Here is a 15,301-nt window from a genome sequence, read left to right as displayed (position 1 = left end):
TACTGACCAAAGGCATCACCTGACTGGCGGCAAGGGGTGGGGAGGCATTTTCTCCACTATGCAAATCCACGTGGCAAACAGTGTGGATTAACGGAGGGGTAATGAGCTTGGAACAATATTATCATTTACTACAACTCTCAAGCAATCTTTGAAAACATGGTTTTTAATCAGGTCACTATTTTCCTGCTCATGGAGATATCCTGATTTATTTAACCATTTCCCTATTGGTGGACATTTATCATTTCCACATTTTCCTATTATAAAACACAGTAACTATGGCTGCACATGCAACTTTGAGTGCATCTTAGATTGTTTTGAATATACTGATGAAGTTCTTGGTATATATTACCCTTCAGTAGTGTGAGACCGTTCATCTCATTGCATCGTTGTCTACATTACGCATTGCAATTTTTTGTTTGTTTGTTTCTTTAAAGACAAGAGGATGGTAGATGAGATAGACCAGGAGTGGGGGTTTTATAGATAAAGGGGAGGCAGGTGAACGGAGAAGGAAGGACACTGCAGAGTAGATTTGGGAAGAGGAGCGTACCTGAGAAGACTGCCAGGCAGGATGGTTGAGAAGACCTAGGAAGTACATTCTTTGGAATTTGGTGCATCCCTGCAGAGCAGAACGCTCTACCCCAGACCATTGTTACGTCTGTGCCCAGTACCCCCAGGGCAGCAGCACATTTCTTTTCAACACCACCTTATCCAGCTGAGACTCTGCTCTGTGACATATCTCATGTTTTCATTGTTGCTGAGGCCACATGTTCTGCTTGAGAGCAGTTTGAGTTCAGCCACTCTCCAGAGAGCTCAGTCCTCACACGGGGACAGGAGTCTGACTCTAGTGCCCAGACACCTTGCAGGCTGGAGCCCACTTGTCATTCCAGGAAGTGAACCGCCCCTCTGCCCTTTGGCCTTCCCGCAGAAACGCGTCTCTTCGGCGTGCCCCTTGAAGCCCTGCTGGAGGCCGACCGCAGAGCCCTCCCCTGCACCCAGGTGCCACTCCTGCTTCAAGCTGTAAGTTGTCCCAGGATTGGGCTCATTTAGCCAGTGAGAGGCTGGCTCTGGGCACCACCGTTGGCTGGCCTGGGGGATGAGGGTGTGGACTTCAGGACCAGGACACTGGGTTCCAGTTCTGGCTCTGACACTTGCTGGCTGGGAGACTTGGGTGAGTTTTGGAAGCTCTGTGAGCCTGCCATTCAGTATTTGTGAAGTGGGGTTAGAGTAGCAGTATGCTCTTATTAAAGACTGAGTGAGAAAAATGCATATTTAAGAAAAAAGCTTTCAGAACAATGCCTGGCTCCTGGAAGTGGCCAAGAAGCTATAGCCCTGCTGGCTGTCTCCTCTGCCTCGTTTCCCTGGGGGGCAAACACACCAGTTTGAATCCCACTTTTCAGTGGTTGCTGGTTCAAACAGCGGGTTCTTTTTCTCGCAGCTGCTATCCTGTTTGGAAAAGAGAGGGCTGGACACGGAAGGCATTCTCAGGGTGCCTGGATCCCAGGCCAGGGTCAAGGTAATGGCTGGCTTCCCCCCTCACTGAGGTTGCATCTCCCAGCAGCCTTGCGTGCACCTTAACCCAGGAGAGAATCCAGCTCACGGCCTCAGTGTTCCATCCTTGGTTTCTGTTTGGGTCATGGAGCCCAGGAGGGTTCGAAAGGGTAGAGGTGGCACAGTGTAACACAGGAGTCAGGCTGGTGACATTTGTTGCGTGACTTGCACACATTAGGCCATTTAATCCTCATAAAACCCCTACGGGGTGAGTGCTGTTGTTGTCCCCACTTTGCAGATGAGGAAACTGAGGCCCAGAGAAGTGGGGGAGCAACTTTTCCTGGAGCCCTGAGCTAGCTTCTCATTTGTGCCCTTCCTTCAGGGGCTGGAACAAAAGCTGGAGAGAGATTTCTACACGGGCCTGTTTAGCTGGGACGAGGTTCACCACAACGATGCATCCGATTTGCTCAAAAGGTTCATCCGGGAGCTGCCAGCGCCTCTGCTCACTGCTGAGTACCTCCCGGCCTTCGCCGTGGTGCCCAGTGAGTGTCCCCAGCCCTTTGCATTTGGGAGAAGAGCGTTTGATGGCCTGGGTGGGAGAGGGGAGGTAGTGGGAAGGTGGGGCTACCTGTTCCCTGTGAGGTCAAGCTGATGGGGAGGAAGTGCACGTGTGTGTGCTGTATGTGTGTGTGCATGAGTGTGTGCATGAGCAGTGTGAAGAGTAGGAGAGGAGATCAGGTTCTGCACACCATGGTCCCTATTAGTCCTCACATGGACCAGCTTTCTTCTCCTTAGAATGCCCACGGGGCCAGGCTGTGGGCTAAGTGCCTCTGTGGGCACACGCAGATTGGCATGTACTGCACAGATCCCGCTCTATACTCTGCATGTTTATGTCCCTGCGTGGACCGCTCCACAATCCATAGAGCATAAAACAGTCCCTTCTGTTTTTCTCAAAAGAAGAAAGCCACCCACCTGAGATCTGTCCCCCTGCAACCTGGAGGGAAGTCAGGTGTTCCCTCTCTCTCCCTCTCTCCCTCTCTCTCTCCTTCTCCCTCTCTCTCTGTCTCTCCCTCTGTCTGTCTCTCTCTCTCTCTCTGATTCTCCAAAAAGCTTCAGGGCTCAGGCAGTCTGATTTCCACCCCCATGCAGGGAAGGGGGTGCTAAGAAATCCTCTCCTGCCTTTGCATCTCACATAGATCAGATCAGACCAGGTCCCTCCACGCCTCACACCCCGTACAGCCCACTTGTAACAAACGCCACGGGGCCTCCTCCTCCTCAGGCCCTGCTCTGACCCACCTCCTCCTGGTCCCCCTGCAGCCCCACCATCTGGCTTCGATGTGCCCATTTCTCTTCCTTCTTCAGGGCCTCCTTGCTTACTGCTCCCTCTCTCTGGAAACCTGCCCCTCCCATCACTTGGCTGCTGCTTTTTGCCTTTCAGACATCACCTGATGTCAGCACCCCACAGAGGCCCTCCCTGACCCGACCCGACACGCCTGCCCACCAGGCACCGCTTATCACAATACTCCGTGTTATTTTCTCCTTGGTATGAAGCAGGGTCTGAAGATACTTAGTTATTTCTTTGCTCGTTTATTGTCTGTCTTCTGCCCTGAAACATGAGCTCCACGAATCTGCGACCTGTTTGTTTCTTTCACTGCTGTGTCCCAGGTCCCTGGATTGGAGCTTGTACCTAATAGGTACCTGATGGTCTTTGTTGAGTGAGTGAATGAATGAGTGAATGAGTGATGAATGAGTGCCACACAGGATCTGAGGGACGAGCCTGGATGCTCAGCCTCTGTGTCCCCCTACGCTGTGTCCTCCAGGCTCCAGCTAGCTCTCAGTTGACGGGCCTGGTCTCACTGTGGTGAACTCTTTCTCTGAATTCTGTACCTACCACCTCCTCTCCTCCCTGGAGATCCTGACCCCAGCTGTGGGACAGCTTTTTGTTTGCAACCTTCAAACCTAGTTGAGCTATCCATCTCCCCTCCCGAGGGTGATTGCCAGCCCGTTGCATTTCTGACCCTGGGACGTACCTCTCAGGCTGCATGTCTGGGCATGTGTATGTGCACATGTGTGTTACTTTTTACTCACATGGTAGAGAGTGAGCCTCATGACCAGCACTGGTTGGGGCTCTATCTGAGCTAAAACTAGCCCAGGGAACAGTTCCAGGCCTTATAAAGAAGGGTTTCCCTGCCGTGGCTGGTGTGGCCCAGTGGTTGAGTATTGACCCATGCCCCAAGAGGTCACTGGTTCAATTCCCAGCCAGGGCACATGCCTGGGTTTTGGGCTCTATCCCCAGCAGGGGGGGTGTGAGAAGCAGCCGATCAATGTTTCTTTCTCATTGATGTTTCTCTCTTTCTCCATCTCCTGTCCTCTCTCTCAAATCAATTTAAAAAACATATTTTTTAAAAAGATGGGTTTCTTGGAATCTCCCCTCCCCAAGAAGGGGCCTCCAGACTGAGGGAGGGGGAATCTCTGAGCCTCCCTGGGATACCTGAGACCGAGCCTGCCCTCTTCCCTCAGACATCCCCGACCTGAGGCAGCGCCTGCAGGCCCTCCACCTGCTCATCCTGATCCTCCCGGAACCCAACAGGAACACCCTAAAGGTAAAAGTTACCTCCAGCTGCCTCCACTGTCATCTCAGCTCCCAGCCACAGTAATGGCTCCAAATGTGCCCATTCAACAACTCTGCCAGGGGCTGGGGTGCAGTGATGGCCAAGTCTTTCCTGAGACTTTTCCCTAAAGAAAGCAGATGAGCCCTGAAAGGACACGGTGCTCACTAGAGTGTGCACTGCCCTATGTCACTGTCAGTTCTATCAGGGAGGAGGCTCTGTGTCCAGACAAGATGGATGGACACTGAGTTAGTGCCATAAGGTTAGGATCATCCCTTCCTACAAGACTTCTCAAAGCCTTAATATGCTGAGGCTTCGTGAATCTCCAGGTGGGACTAGAGTGTGTAGCAGTTTCCTGAGTCAGTTGTCCAGGGACCTGTTTTGTTATGGAAAGTGTTGCACTGCCTGTGTTCTGTAGGGCACCCATTTGGGAAATACTCTCTTGGGGAACTCCCACTGTGTATTATGGGAGTGGGTGCTCAGGACTGGGAGCAGGTGCTGGGGTGCAGCCCTGGCTTAGCTCCCAGCACCCTCCTGGCTGTCATTGGTTCAAATCCAAGATGTACAGCTTGGGTAGGCTGTGAGGAGGCCCCAGGTCTCCTGGAATCCTTGTCTGATGTGGACACAGGAGGCCCTGAGGGAGTGTTTATAACCAGATAGAGCTGGGTTCAGGTGACCTTCACTCCTTGTGCCTCAGCTTTGTTGAAGAGACAGCCTCCTTGAATTTGTTTCCTTTCCAGTAAACTGAGGACAATAATAGCATCTGTGTGATTGTTTGGAGAATACAAGAGCTAATACATAAGGAATCACAGGGCAGAAGATGTGGTGCTTGGCAAGTGTTCAATATATGCTCTTCCTCCCCCCTCTTCCCCTTCCTCCCTCCCCCCTCTCTCATCCCCTTCCTCCCTCCCTTCCTTCCTCTCTTCCTCCTCCCTCCCTCCCCCTCCTTCCCTCCCTTTCTTCCTCCCTCCCCCTCCTTCCTTCCCTCCCTTCCTCCCCCCATCCCTCCCCCCTTCCTTACTCCCATCCTTCCTCCCTCATCTGCCACCCACCCACCCATCCATCCATCTTTCCACCTTCCCATCCTTCTTCCCCTCCCTCCTTCTGTTCATCCTTACTGGCTATGTGGCCTTGGGCACATTCTCCAAGCCACAGCTTCCTTCTCTGTATAATGGGTACAAATGGTAGGACCTACTTTATAGAGCTGTGAAAATTAAACGTGATGATAAATTCATGTAAGGCGCTAAGGGGCCAGGAACACAAACAGTACTTAAATGGCAGCTGCCCCCCTTCCTTCCCTTTGCCGCTGCTTCCTATTCTTTCCCTTGCATTTTGGGCAGATTCAGACTTCCCAGAGCCAGAAAAGGGAGCTGTCTTGGGCTCACCAGGAGAAGCCCTGCTTCCCTGAGCTGTGGCTCTTTGCTGCCTGGAAGGTGAAGTCTGACCCAGTTGTCTCATTAACCTCCAGGGAAGCAGGAAGGGGAAAGGTTTTAGACATGTTTTGCAGAGCAGGAAACAAAGAGGTCACGGGGTGGGCTGATGGCAGAGCTGGAACTGAAACCCCTACTCCAGCCCCTGGCTCCTTCCAAGCCCCTCCCCCCACCAAGTAGCACAGCAGGACGTTCTGGGGAAAGAAGGGGACACCTGGGCATGCTGAGATTTGAGGAAAGTCCTGTGCCCTTCCCCAGGCACTCCTGGAATTCCTCAGGAAGGTGGTGGCCCGGGAGCAGAGCAACAAGATGACGCTGTGGAATGTTTCCACAGTAATGGCCCCTAATCTTTTCCTGCACCGAGGGCAGCCCCCCAAGCTCCTCAAGGGCAGGGAGAAGCAGCTGGCAGAGGGGGCAGCCGAGGTGGTGCAGATGATGGTGCACTACCAGGACCTGCTCTGGACGGTGAGTGCCGTGGGACAACCAGGCGTGGAGGGTACAGGCTGTCTGTCTGGGTAGCAGGCACAGGCCCTTTTACTACTCTGGGTAGAGCTGCCCTGTTGCCCCTGCCATCCATGATTGTGGGTACTGTCCTTTCAGATCCCTAGCTTTGTCTCTTCTGGGGTCTTTGTTGGCTCCTATGTATGACCAGTGTCTTCTTTTTCCCCTGCCTTAGTGCCCAAAAGATGTCCACACTCCCACACCTCTCAGCCAATCTACTGCCATCTGGTCTACCCAGGTTAAGGGTGTTCCTTGAGCTCCCACAAATAATTCCTTTACCTCAAAGCTTTAATGATGTTGAAAAGGCTGCCCTTACCCCCCTGCCGTCCACCATAGGCTCAGGGACACAGGGCCTGCCTAAGACAGAGGCCTGAGCCAGAAAACCAAGACACCCCCTGTCACCATGAGCCTTGCCCTGAGGATCAATCCAAAGCAAGGGCGAGGAGCAGGAGTAGGGAAAGAGGCCTGTGTGGTGTGGGCATGCGAGGCCTGCTGACAGCTGAAGGTAGAGCAGAAGCACTAAGTCGCCTCCAGCACTTGAGGCTCATGTATACAAGTTAGCACTGCCCGGCACTGCTGCTCAGGCCGCTTCCCTTAGGAATGTGTGGCCTCTTTCTTCCATCTCTCCATTCACCCTTCCATTTAGTCGCCCACCCAGCCATCCACCCGCTCACTCACCCACCAATCCAGCCAGCCAGCCACCCACTCATTCACCCACCAACCAACCCACCCACCCACCCACCCATCCTCCCATGCATGCATCCATCCAACCTCCCTACTGCTTCCCTACTGACTGCCCCAGTCTGCGTCCCCACCAGCAGTGCAGGAGGGCTCCCTTTCTCCACACCCTCCCAGCACTTGCTGTTTGTTGATTTGTTGAATGGTGACAGCCATTCTGACAGGTGTGAGGTGATGTCATTGTGGTTTTAGTTTGCATCTCTCTGATGACTGGTGATGCTGACCATCTTTTCGTATGCCCATTGGCCATCCGCATGTCCTTTGGAGGAGTGTTCATCATTTTTTAGGTGGGCTGCTTGTTTTTCCGGCGTTGGCCCTCTGCTGGTTCAAGACCTGGTTCAAGAGCCAGCTCCTGTGTGGGGCGCCCCTGCCTCCCCCATACAGCTCTGCACCCGCACCCCCATAGTTCCGCCTTCTCTGTGCCCTGTCAGCTCTCTGACGTCCTGTGGCTACTAAAACACGTTTGATTATAATACTTTTTAATGAAGGGAGTTTTAAAAATTCAAGAAATGCCTACATGCCTTATTGTTGTAAAAGTTTCAGGCAACGTAGCTGTAGATACACGCAATGGAAGGGTTCCCCGCGTTCCTCCGCGTGTGTGTCGTCTTGTTTGGGTGTCTGTCGCAGCCAGGAAGCCGAGGGGCCCAAAATGGAACCAGCTCTGTCAGACCCCAGAGCACATGCCCCTTATTAGGGTCAACGGCCCGGATTCTCCTGACCCCCTCGCTGGCTGCTGCCTGGCGAGGAGGGGAGGCTCCATCGGGGCTCTCTGCGGCCCCCCCGGTGCAGGGCTGGCCGGGGTTCTCCGCCCAGCCCGCCCCAGGTGCGCCCGGGCATCCCTGCCCGGTGTGCCCGGAGCAGCCGCCCAGGCAGGGCAGGCCCTGCAGCCCCGCCGAGTCCCGGCCCCGCGGCCCGCCCTTCCCTCCAAACTAGCGCCTCAGCCCCGCGCTCAGCACCACGTATTGGCAAGTCCCGCGCGGGGAGCCGGGACAAGGAGGGTGCCGCAGGGGCTCCAGGGGCTCTGCCTCCCGCGGCAGCCCCGGGCTCCTGCTGAGCCTGAATCCTTCTGGCCAGGTCTCCTCTTTCCTGGTCGCCCAGCTGCGAAAACTGAACGACAGCAGCGGCCGGCGCCCCCAGCTCTGCGACGGGGGCCTCAAAACCTGGTTGCGAAGGACACACACGGACAGCGACGAGGCGGGGGATGGCCCCGAGGCGGTGAGTGCCACCGCCACCCCCAGACGCCTGGAGAAGGCGGCGGCCAGAGGGCACCCCCTCGCCCCACACCGCGTCCTCCAGGGACTCGCCGCCGTCAGGAGCTGCGCTGCCGATTGCAGCCACCAGGCGGCGCGCCGGCCCCGCCGCGGAGACGGAGGAGCCGGTGTCGGAAACCGGGGAGGTGGCTGCGCGGAGGAAACTGGGTGGCGCAGGGCCCTCTAGAAGCTGTCTTCCTCGCCCCGTCCTCAGGCAGCCCCTGGTGTGCCTGACCGAGGGTTGGGAAACGGAGTCGTCTTGTGGGGTGTGGGGTGATTGGGCCCAGGAAGAGGCATGGAAGGGAAGGGCTTTACAAGAATACTGAGTGTCCCTGGTGGGAGTCCTGAACAGGGCTCCTTATTAGAGCCCCAAACGAAGAAGTGGCCCAGGGTCGCGTTGTGCATGACATGCGTGGGTGATGGGTGTTTACATGAACCTGTGCACGTGTGCTTATAGGTGCATTTCATACACTCCTGTTGTGTGTACCAGTATGAATGCGTGTGCTCCCGTTTGTATGCCTGTGTTTGTGTGGCACACTGAGGGGCCTCATTGATCTGTGCACAAGCAGCCAGTGTGCCTGTGTATGTGTGAATCTTTTCTTTTTCGCTTGGGTATTTGTGTAAGTGCAAGTGTACTCATATTTATGTGCACACATCTGAATTCCAGCGATGCATGTATGTGCCCATGCCTACGGAGCTTTCTCTCTCCGCAGGCTCCCCAAGTGGCAAAGATCCAGGCAGCCTGGCCTATCAAAGATACCCTGGAGGTGCCTCTGACCCCCAGCACCAAAGTGGCTCATGTCCTCAGGCAGTTCACAGGGCGCCTGAGCCTTGGCTTACAGAGTCAAGAGGGCAATAAGGACAAGGACAGCCTCCTCCCACGGTAAGGGGCACTTCCCCAAGACAGAAGCCTCTCCCCTGCAGGGAGCAGGTCCAAGGAAGGGTCAGTACATCAGAACTAAAGGCCATCAAGGGGAGTTGTAAGGGCTGTTGGCCTTTCCATTTCTGGGATGGCCAGAACTGGGTTCTCCAACCTTCTTAGAGAGCCTTGGCTTCAAATAATAGTGAAAATAGCATTCACTTATTCAATTTAATAGGTATTTAATGAATGCCTGCTATAGACCAGGTACCATGTGGAATGCTAGAATCACAATGAAAAGAACAGACAGGGGCTCTGGACTTACAAGCTCACAGCCCTGTGAAAGAGACAGACGTGTGTCAAATAGCCACAAAGTTAATACAGTTACAAACTGTATTTGGTTTTATAAGAAATGCAGGGAACAATGTAAATGTAAGACAAGGCACCTGGTATAGCCTGGGGAATGAGGTAAGATTTCCAAGCACAGAAAACTGTATGTGCAAAGGTCCCGAGGCAGCATGGCTAAAGAGCTGAAAGAGGATCAGAGGGGCTGATAGGCAACTCTCATTCCAGGATGCAAGGAACGGCTTGAGCTCTCAGGCACTTCCTTGATGGAGTTGCCAAGAAAGACTCTTGGGCTGTCAGTCATTAGCAAGTGTCTAGTCCAGTTCCTCCTGTACAGATGGGAAAACTAAGGCCCAGAGAGGGGAAGGGGCTTGCCCAGAGCCACAGGGCAAATTGGGAACAGATTGTGGAATTGAATTCATGTGGTAATTATGTGATACTTATGATAACTATAATTATACATAATCATACAATCTCCACAATTCATTTTGACTCAGAATTTGCCCCTCACAGCAGGCTCCTGTCCCCATATGCCACCCTCATCCCACCACTCTCATAACTTTCATTCTGATGCCCAGCAGGTAGGGGGCCTTGTAGTGGGGGACCCATGACTGGCCTTCCCTGAGTGCTGACCACCCGCCTCTTCCATGTCTCCGGGCGCCGGGCTCCTTTCTGACTCCGGCTTTCTCCGGAGGGCCTTATGCCTCATCTCCCAGCTGGGATCAAAAATTAGTGAGGACTGCCCCTTCCAGGCCTGGGTCTGTAAGCAGTTGCTGGTCTTGCAGCCTTGAGCAGAAGAGGTGGGTGATTCTCTCCTCTCTGTTTGCCACAGCAGGTTGAGGAAGTCAGCCGACATCGTCTTCTACGAAGTTGGAGGGAACATCAGTAAGTTCCCTGTGGGGAGTGGATCTGAGCCCAGGTCCCAGGAGCTCTCTGATCTTGAGGGCTTGCTGGGCCCCTCTGAGGGGGGCAGAGTCCACCTCGGGTTGAGCCTTCCCCTCTGGCCTCTGTCTCCCATGAAACCAGGTGGAACCCTGCCGTGAGGTTAAGGGTCAGCTTGTGGCCATGCCTTAGGATTCCATCTTGGAGTTTGGAGTATGGCCTCGAGTGGCCTCAGGTGTGGAGAGGGCAGAATTCTTGCTTAGTGTGGTGCTGTCAGTACCACCAGTGAAAGTGAGGCCTCTGGGCCACCCTACCCGAAGTGGACCTGCTCCAGGCCCATGGCCATGGATTCATTAAGGAATTCTGCAAACATGTCCAGCACTGAGAGGCCCCTGGCTTTGTGGGAACTGAGGATGAGCAGCTGTCCTCAGCTGCATTCTCTAGAGTAGCGATCACCTGCAGCGCTGTTAAGACACAGGAGGCTGGGCCCTGAGAATCCGAATTTCTAACAAGTTGCGGGGAGCTGCTGATGCTGCTGGTGCAGGGACCACCCTTTGAGAGCCGCTGGCCGAGGAATGATGCCTCGAAGGGGCGCTCTTTAGGAAGAGCCTTGGGAGGGGGAAGGAGAAGCGGTGAGGTCTAGCCTCGGCCACAAGGGGGCCCTGGGGGGCCAACTGCAGCGGCGCGGCTCCCTGGGGGGCAGGGAGGCTGGTCTTCCCGCTGTCTCAGTCGGCCATTGGCTGTGGCTGCCCGAGGGCGGGGCCGTAACTCCCCGCCGGGGACCTGACCTTGCGGGGGTCAATTTTCCCGAGCGAGGGGCGGCTGTGAGCCGCGCGGAGGTTCGCAGAGCAGGAGGGGGGTGCTGCTCTGGCCCGGCGAGGGGCTTCGGGTGGGCAGCAGCACCTTCCACAGACAGCACCCTCACCCTCCCTGTCCCCGGCTTCCGACAGGTGAGCATCGCCTGGACCCAGATGCCTACCTCTTAGATCTGTACCGCGCCAACCCCTGCGGCGAGTGGGTCGTTAAACAGAGCCCCGCCTAAGCCCTGGACTGTAGGCGGCAGCGGGGATGCCACCCCCTTCCCCCCTCTCCCCCCTGCACGGTGTACTAGCCGGGAGCGCGGCTGCCTGGGGGGGGGTAGCTCTTCCTCCAGCGCGTCTTCTCGGCATCGCCCCTCAGGTCCCGGGAGGACTCTGGCTGGGCGGGCTCCTCGGGCAGAGGCAGAACCCTCACCCAATGCCCTCCTGGCCAATGGATAACCACACCACTCGGGGGATGAATTTTTGGCCATGCTTTCCAGCCCGGAAGAAAATAAAATAAGCAGCACCTCTGTCCAGAGGCAGTTATTTTTTTCCAGGAAAAATTTTATTTCAAGTAGCCCTGCAGTGAATAGTGGGACAGCTTTGGAGACCAGCCAGGAGAGCTCGGGGGCCTTGGGCCAGCCCCTTGCCCTCTCTGAGCCCCCTTGAAAGCTGACGGGGCCACAGGAGGGGGGCCCTAACAATCCCCCAAGAACTGGAAAGAGGAAAATCCTCCTTTCCTGTGTTCAATGTTGTTTTGGACAACTGTCATTTTGTAATATATTTAAATTCTGTTTGAACATTAAAGGCACAAGTTAAGTGTTACTTTTACTTTGTTCAAGCTTTCTGTCCCCAGCCCAGCTCTCAGGGGGCGTTGTTCTTCAGTGAGTTAACTTGGGAGCTTGAGGGTGAGAGCACCTCCCTGTGCTGCTCTGCTGGGCTGCCCACACCTTGAACCTGCAGCCACCTGGAGGGGCTGGGAATAGAACTCAGGAGGAGGGATGGAGTAATGACGACAATTGTTGACGGGTGGGGCACTGCAGGGATAGTTTCTCTGAGATCCTGTCCCCACTCCTGTCATCTCCTGCAGTCCCAGGTCTCTCCCTTCCTCCTTTCCCCTATCCTGGGGTCTGTCTCCTGAGGGCAGGTGAAGCCTCGTTCATTCAGTTATTCAGCAGTGGATTTATTAAGCCCTTAATATATGCCAAGAACTTCACAAGCTTAATTTTCACAATAATCCAGTGTCTCTGTTAGTGTTCCGCCAGAAGCAGACTCTGGGGCAATGATTCAGGTGCAAATAGTGATTCCCAGGAAACACAAGGGAATCGGGGGATGAGACAGGGAAGGGGGGTTGGCCCAGAAAAACATGCATCATCAGGGAAGTTAGCACTGTGGGCAACCAGAGCTTAATTTTGCTGGAGATCTCTGAGAAACAATGTAGAAGATATTCATCAGAGTTATTCCCACCCAAGAAGCAAGGGAGCTGGGGCATTTATTCATCGATTCCTGTGAGTCATTGATCTAGGGTTCTTCCTGAGAAGGGTGGGAGTTTGTTCTCTGGCACTGCCAGCCTTCATGGGCACAGGCGTACTGGGCTCCAGGAGCTAGAGAAAGCCCTCAGGTAAAGAGACACAGATGCTGGCACTTAGAAGTTGGCCACTGCACACTGAAATGGAAGGTGCTGAAGAGGTATTGGTGGTGCATTGTTAGAACCTGCTTGACCCTGTCAGGTGATGATGGTGGTGGTTGGTGGTACCCATGATAGTGATAGCAATGGTGATGATGGCATGTAAAGCGATGATGGTGACGATGGTGATGGTGGTGATGGTGGTGATGGTGATGGTGACAATGGTGATGGTGGTGATGGTGATGGTGACAATGGTGATGATGTGACAACGGTGATGATGGTGATGATGGTGACAATGGTGATGCTGATGATGGTGATGATGGTGACAGTGGTGGTGCTGATGATGGCGATGATGCCAAGAGCTTTATAAATTTGATCCTCACCATAACCCAGTGTCTTAGTTCAGGCGCTGATGTGATGGTGGCAGCTAATACTAAGCACTTACTCTGTGCCAGGTACTTTACACATATTAACTCCTTTAACCCTCACAGCCTTATGACACACATTATCATTACCACAGACAGGAGAGGAAGACTGAGGCTCAGAAAGTTAATAGTGTCCACATGGCTAGTTGCTGACAGGATTCAGTTCCCATGTAGGTTAGTCTGGTGTCAAGACACAGGCTCTCAAACCATTTTGCCTTAAATATCCATATTTAAAAGCATTTTGGGATAATCACTACCTCAGTTTCCCTCTCTCTCCCCACCTCCCACAGTGCAAACACCCTCAGAAACAAAAAGAAGGCATTTCCCTTAATCAAGAAAACCTAGTAAGGAGGGATTGGCATTAATCCTGGAACTGCCTGGCAGGACATTTGGGACTTATAGCAGGTTAAGAGCCCTTGAATGGCCTCGGTTTCCCCAGCAGCACAAAGAGAGTCCAGACTGAAGGAAGCACTAGTTTAGCCCAGTACTAGCCCACAATCCTACGAGTTAGGCATTACCACTTTATGTAGGAAGGAACTGAAGTCCAGAGAAGTTAAACCATGTGTGTAAAGTCACACAGAGTGAAAAGGTTGGATGCCCGATTCCAAACCCGGTGCTCTTTCAGCCACACTAGGATTGTGTGGAGTGGGATCAGGACCTGGTAGATGCTCATGAGAAAGGACAGTCAAGAATGGAAGCAGGAAGAGTGGGTAGGTTATTCAAGTGGGGGAAATACCATGGCATTCAGCCAGAGTTGCTGCTTTTGTTCCCCAGTTCCTTCCTACCCCCTACAATCCACCTACAAGCTCTGGAGGACCTCCCTCCAAAACACATCCCAGTCTCCCCTCTTTTTTGCTTCTACTACCATCCTAATCCAAGCCACTGTCATCTTGTTGCCTTTGTGATGGCAGTAGGGGTCATGCTGGTTGTGCTGATGGTGGAGATGATGGTGGTGATGATGGTGACATGCTGGTTGTGCTGATGGTGGTGATGGCGCTGATGATGGTGGTGGTGATGATGGTGACATGCTGGTTGTGCTGATGGTGGTGATGATGGTGATGATGATGATGGTGACATGCTGGTTGTCCTGATGGTGGAGATGATGGTGACAGTGGTGATAGTGATCATGGTTGTGCTGGTGATGGTGATGATGATGGTGCAGAGCTTCAGTGTCTTCAATGCCCTTGTACTCCGATCTCTCCCTTCTTGTCCTCCTATCCATCCTCTGTGCAGTGGCCCTTTTAAAACAGAAATTCAATTCTTCTGAAAGCCCTCCTACAGAAAACCTTCCAGAGGGATCCTGTACCACCTAAAATAGTGCCCCAACTCCTTACCCTAACCTGTGAGGCCCATTTAATGTCTCTGATACCATTTCACTCACACTACCCCTCACTTTGAAGACCAGTCACACAAACCTTTCAATTTCTCAGACACACCAAGTTCATTCCAGCTTTTGAGCTTTTGCACTTGCTGGTCTCCCTGCCTAGAACACTCTCCCCGCAGCTACTCCCACAGCCAGCTCCTTTCACTCCAGGTCTCAGCTCAGATGTCCCTCCCTTCGAGAGGCCTTGTCTGACCATTTCATATGAAGTTGCATTCTCCTTTCTCTCCCTCCCCCCTTAATTAATTAAATTAATTTATTATAATTACATGAAATCATCTTATTTAATTTTTATCATCTGTTTCTCGAACTAGGAGATAGACCCAAAAACCTTGTGAGTTTTTGTTCACCTTGTGGATATGATGGCACATAGTAGGTGCTCAATAAAAATACATTGGCTGAGTGAATGGATTAATAAATCCCTCTCTGCCCCTCTGTTTCCTCCAGAAACTGCTGCCCTCACCACCTGACTTGGTTTGAAGTGTGAAAATGAGCAGATGCTCCTGAAGTACCCATAGCGAGTGCTCATTCAGGGCCGTCACCATTATTATTATTTATTAACAAGAGCTAGCAGCCTGGAATGGTGACTGATGATATGGTCGGGCCCACAGTTCCCAGCACCTGTGCTGGTCCCCTTGCGTGCTGCACCGCATCACTTACAGGGCTGGCGTGACAGGGGCTGGGGTTGAAGGGACAATCCTTTAACCTTGGCAGGGGGAGGGGCAGGGGCCTGGTGGGTGCGGGGAGCCCAGGCCTGGCTGTGCTAACTTTGCACTCAGAGTGGGTCCTCGACTACCAGCGGAGGATCCCAGTTTAATCACATGTCAGTATCCCCATTCATCTTCGCACTATCCGAGGGCTCATCTTTTCCCACCCTGTCCCATCTTGGTGATTGATGATCCCGCACCAGTCCCGCTGCTGGGTTAGCACAGCTCACAGTGGGTGCCCAGCTTCTCTGGGCTTTGT

The 15,301-nt window shown here is 53.5% G+C and overlaps 1 protein-coding gene across 1 annotated transcript in view; it reads left to right on the top strand.

Annotated features, from left to right (window-relative positions):
* ARHGAP40 (Rho GTPase activating protein 40) overlaps positions 1 to 11,725 on the top strand; it is a gene marked incomplete at its 5' end in the record, with an annotated part of 29,264 nt that extends 17,539 nt beyond the window's left edge. The window contains 9 exons of the mRNA XM_081148316.1: positions 926 to 1,017; positions 1,436 to 1,513; positions 1,871 to 2,030; positions 4,009 to 4,091; positions 5,786 to 5,992; positions 7,841 to 7,981; positions 8,730 to 8,899; positions 10,053 to 10,105; positions 11,053 to 11,725. Of these exons, the coding sequence (XP_081004442.1) occupies positions 926 to 1,017; positions 1,436 to 1,513; positions 1,871 to 2,030; positions 4,009 to 4,091; positions 5,786 to 5,992; positions 7,841 to 7,981; positions 8,730 to 8,899; positions 10,053 to 10,105; positions 11,053 to 11,144 (1,076 nt within the window). The 3' untranslated portion in view covers positions 11,145 to 11,725. The remainder of the gene's footprint in view (positions 1 to 925; positions 1,018 to 1,435; positions 1,514 to 1,870; positions 2,031 to 4,008; positions 4,092 to 5,785; positions 5,993 to 7,840; positions 7,982 to 8,729; positions 8,900 to 10,052; positions 10,106 to 11,052) is intronic.
* Positions 11,726 to 15,301: the final 3,576 nt, after the last annotated feature.

The sequence above is a fragment of the Miniopterus schreibersii genome (assembly GCF_964146895.1).
Source record: "Miniopterus schreibersii genome assembly, chromosome: 10".
Classification (NCBI taxonomy): domain Eukaryota; kingdom Metazoa; phylum Chordata; class Mammalia; order Chiroptera; family Miniopteridae; genus Miniopterus; species Miniopterus schreibersii.
The sequence above is the reverse complement of the archived record's forward strand: the minus strand, read 5'-3'. Positions and strand labels throughout refer to the sequence as shown.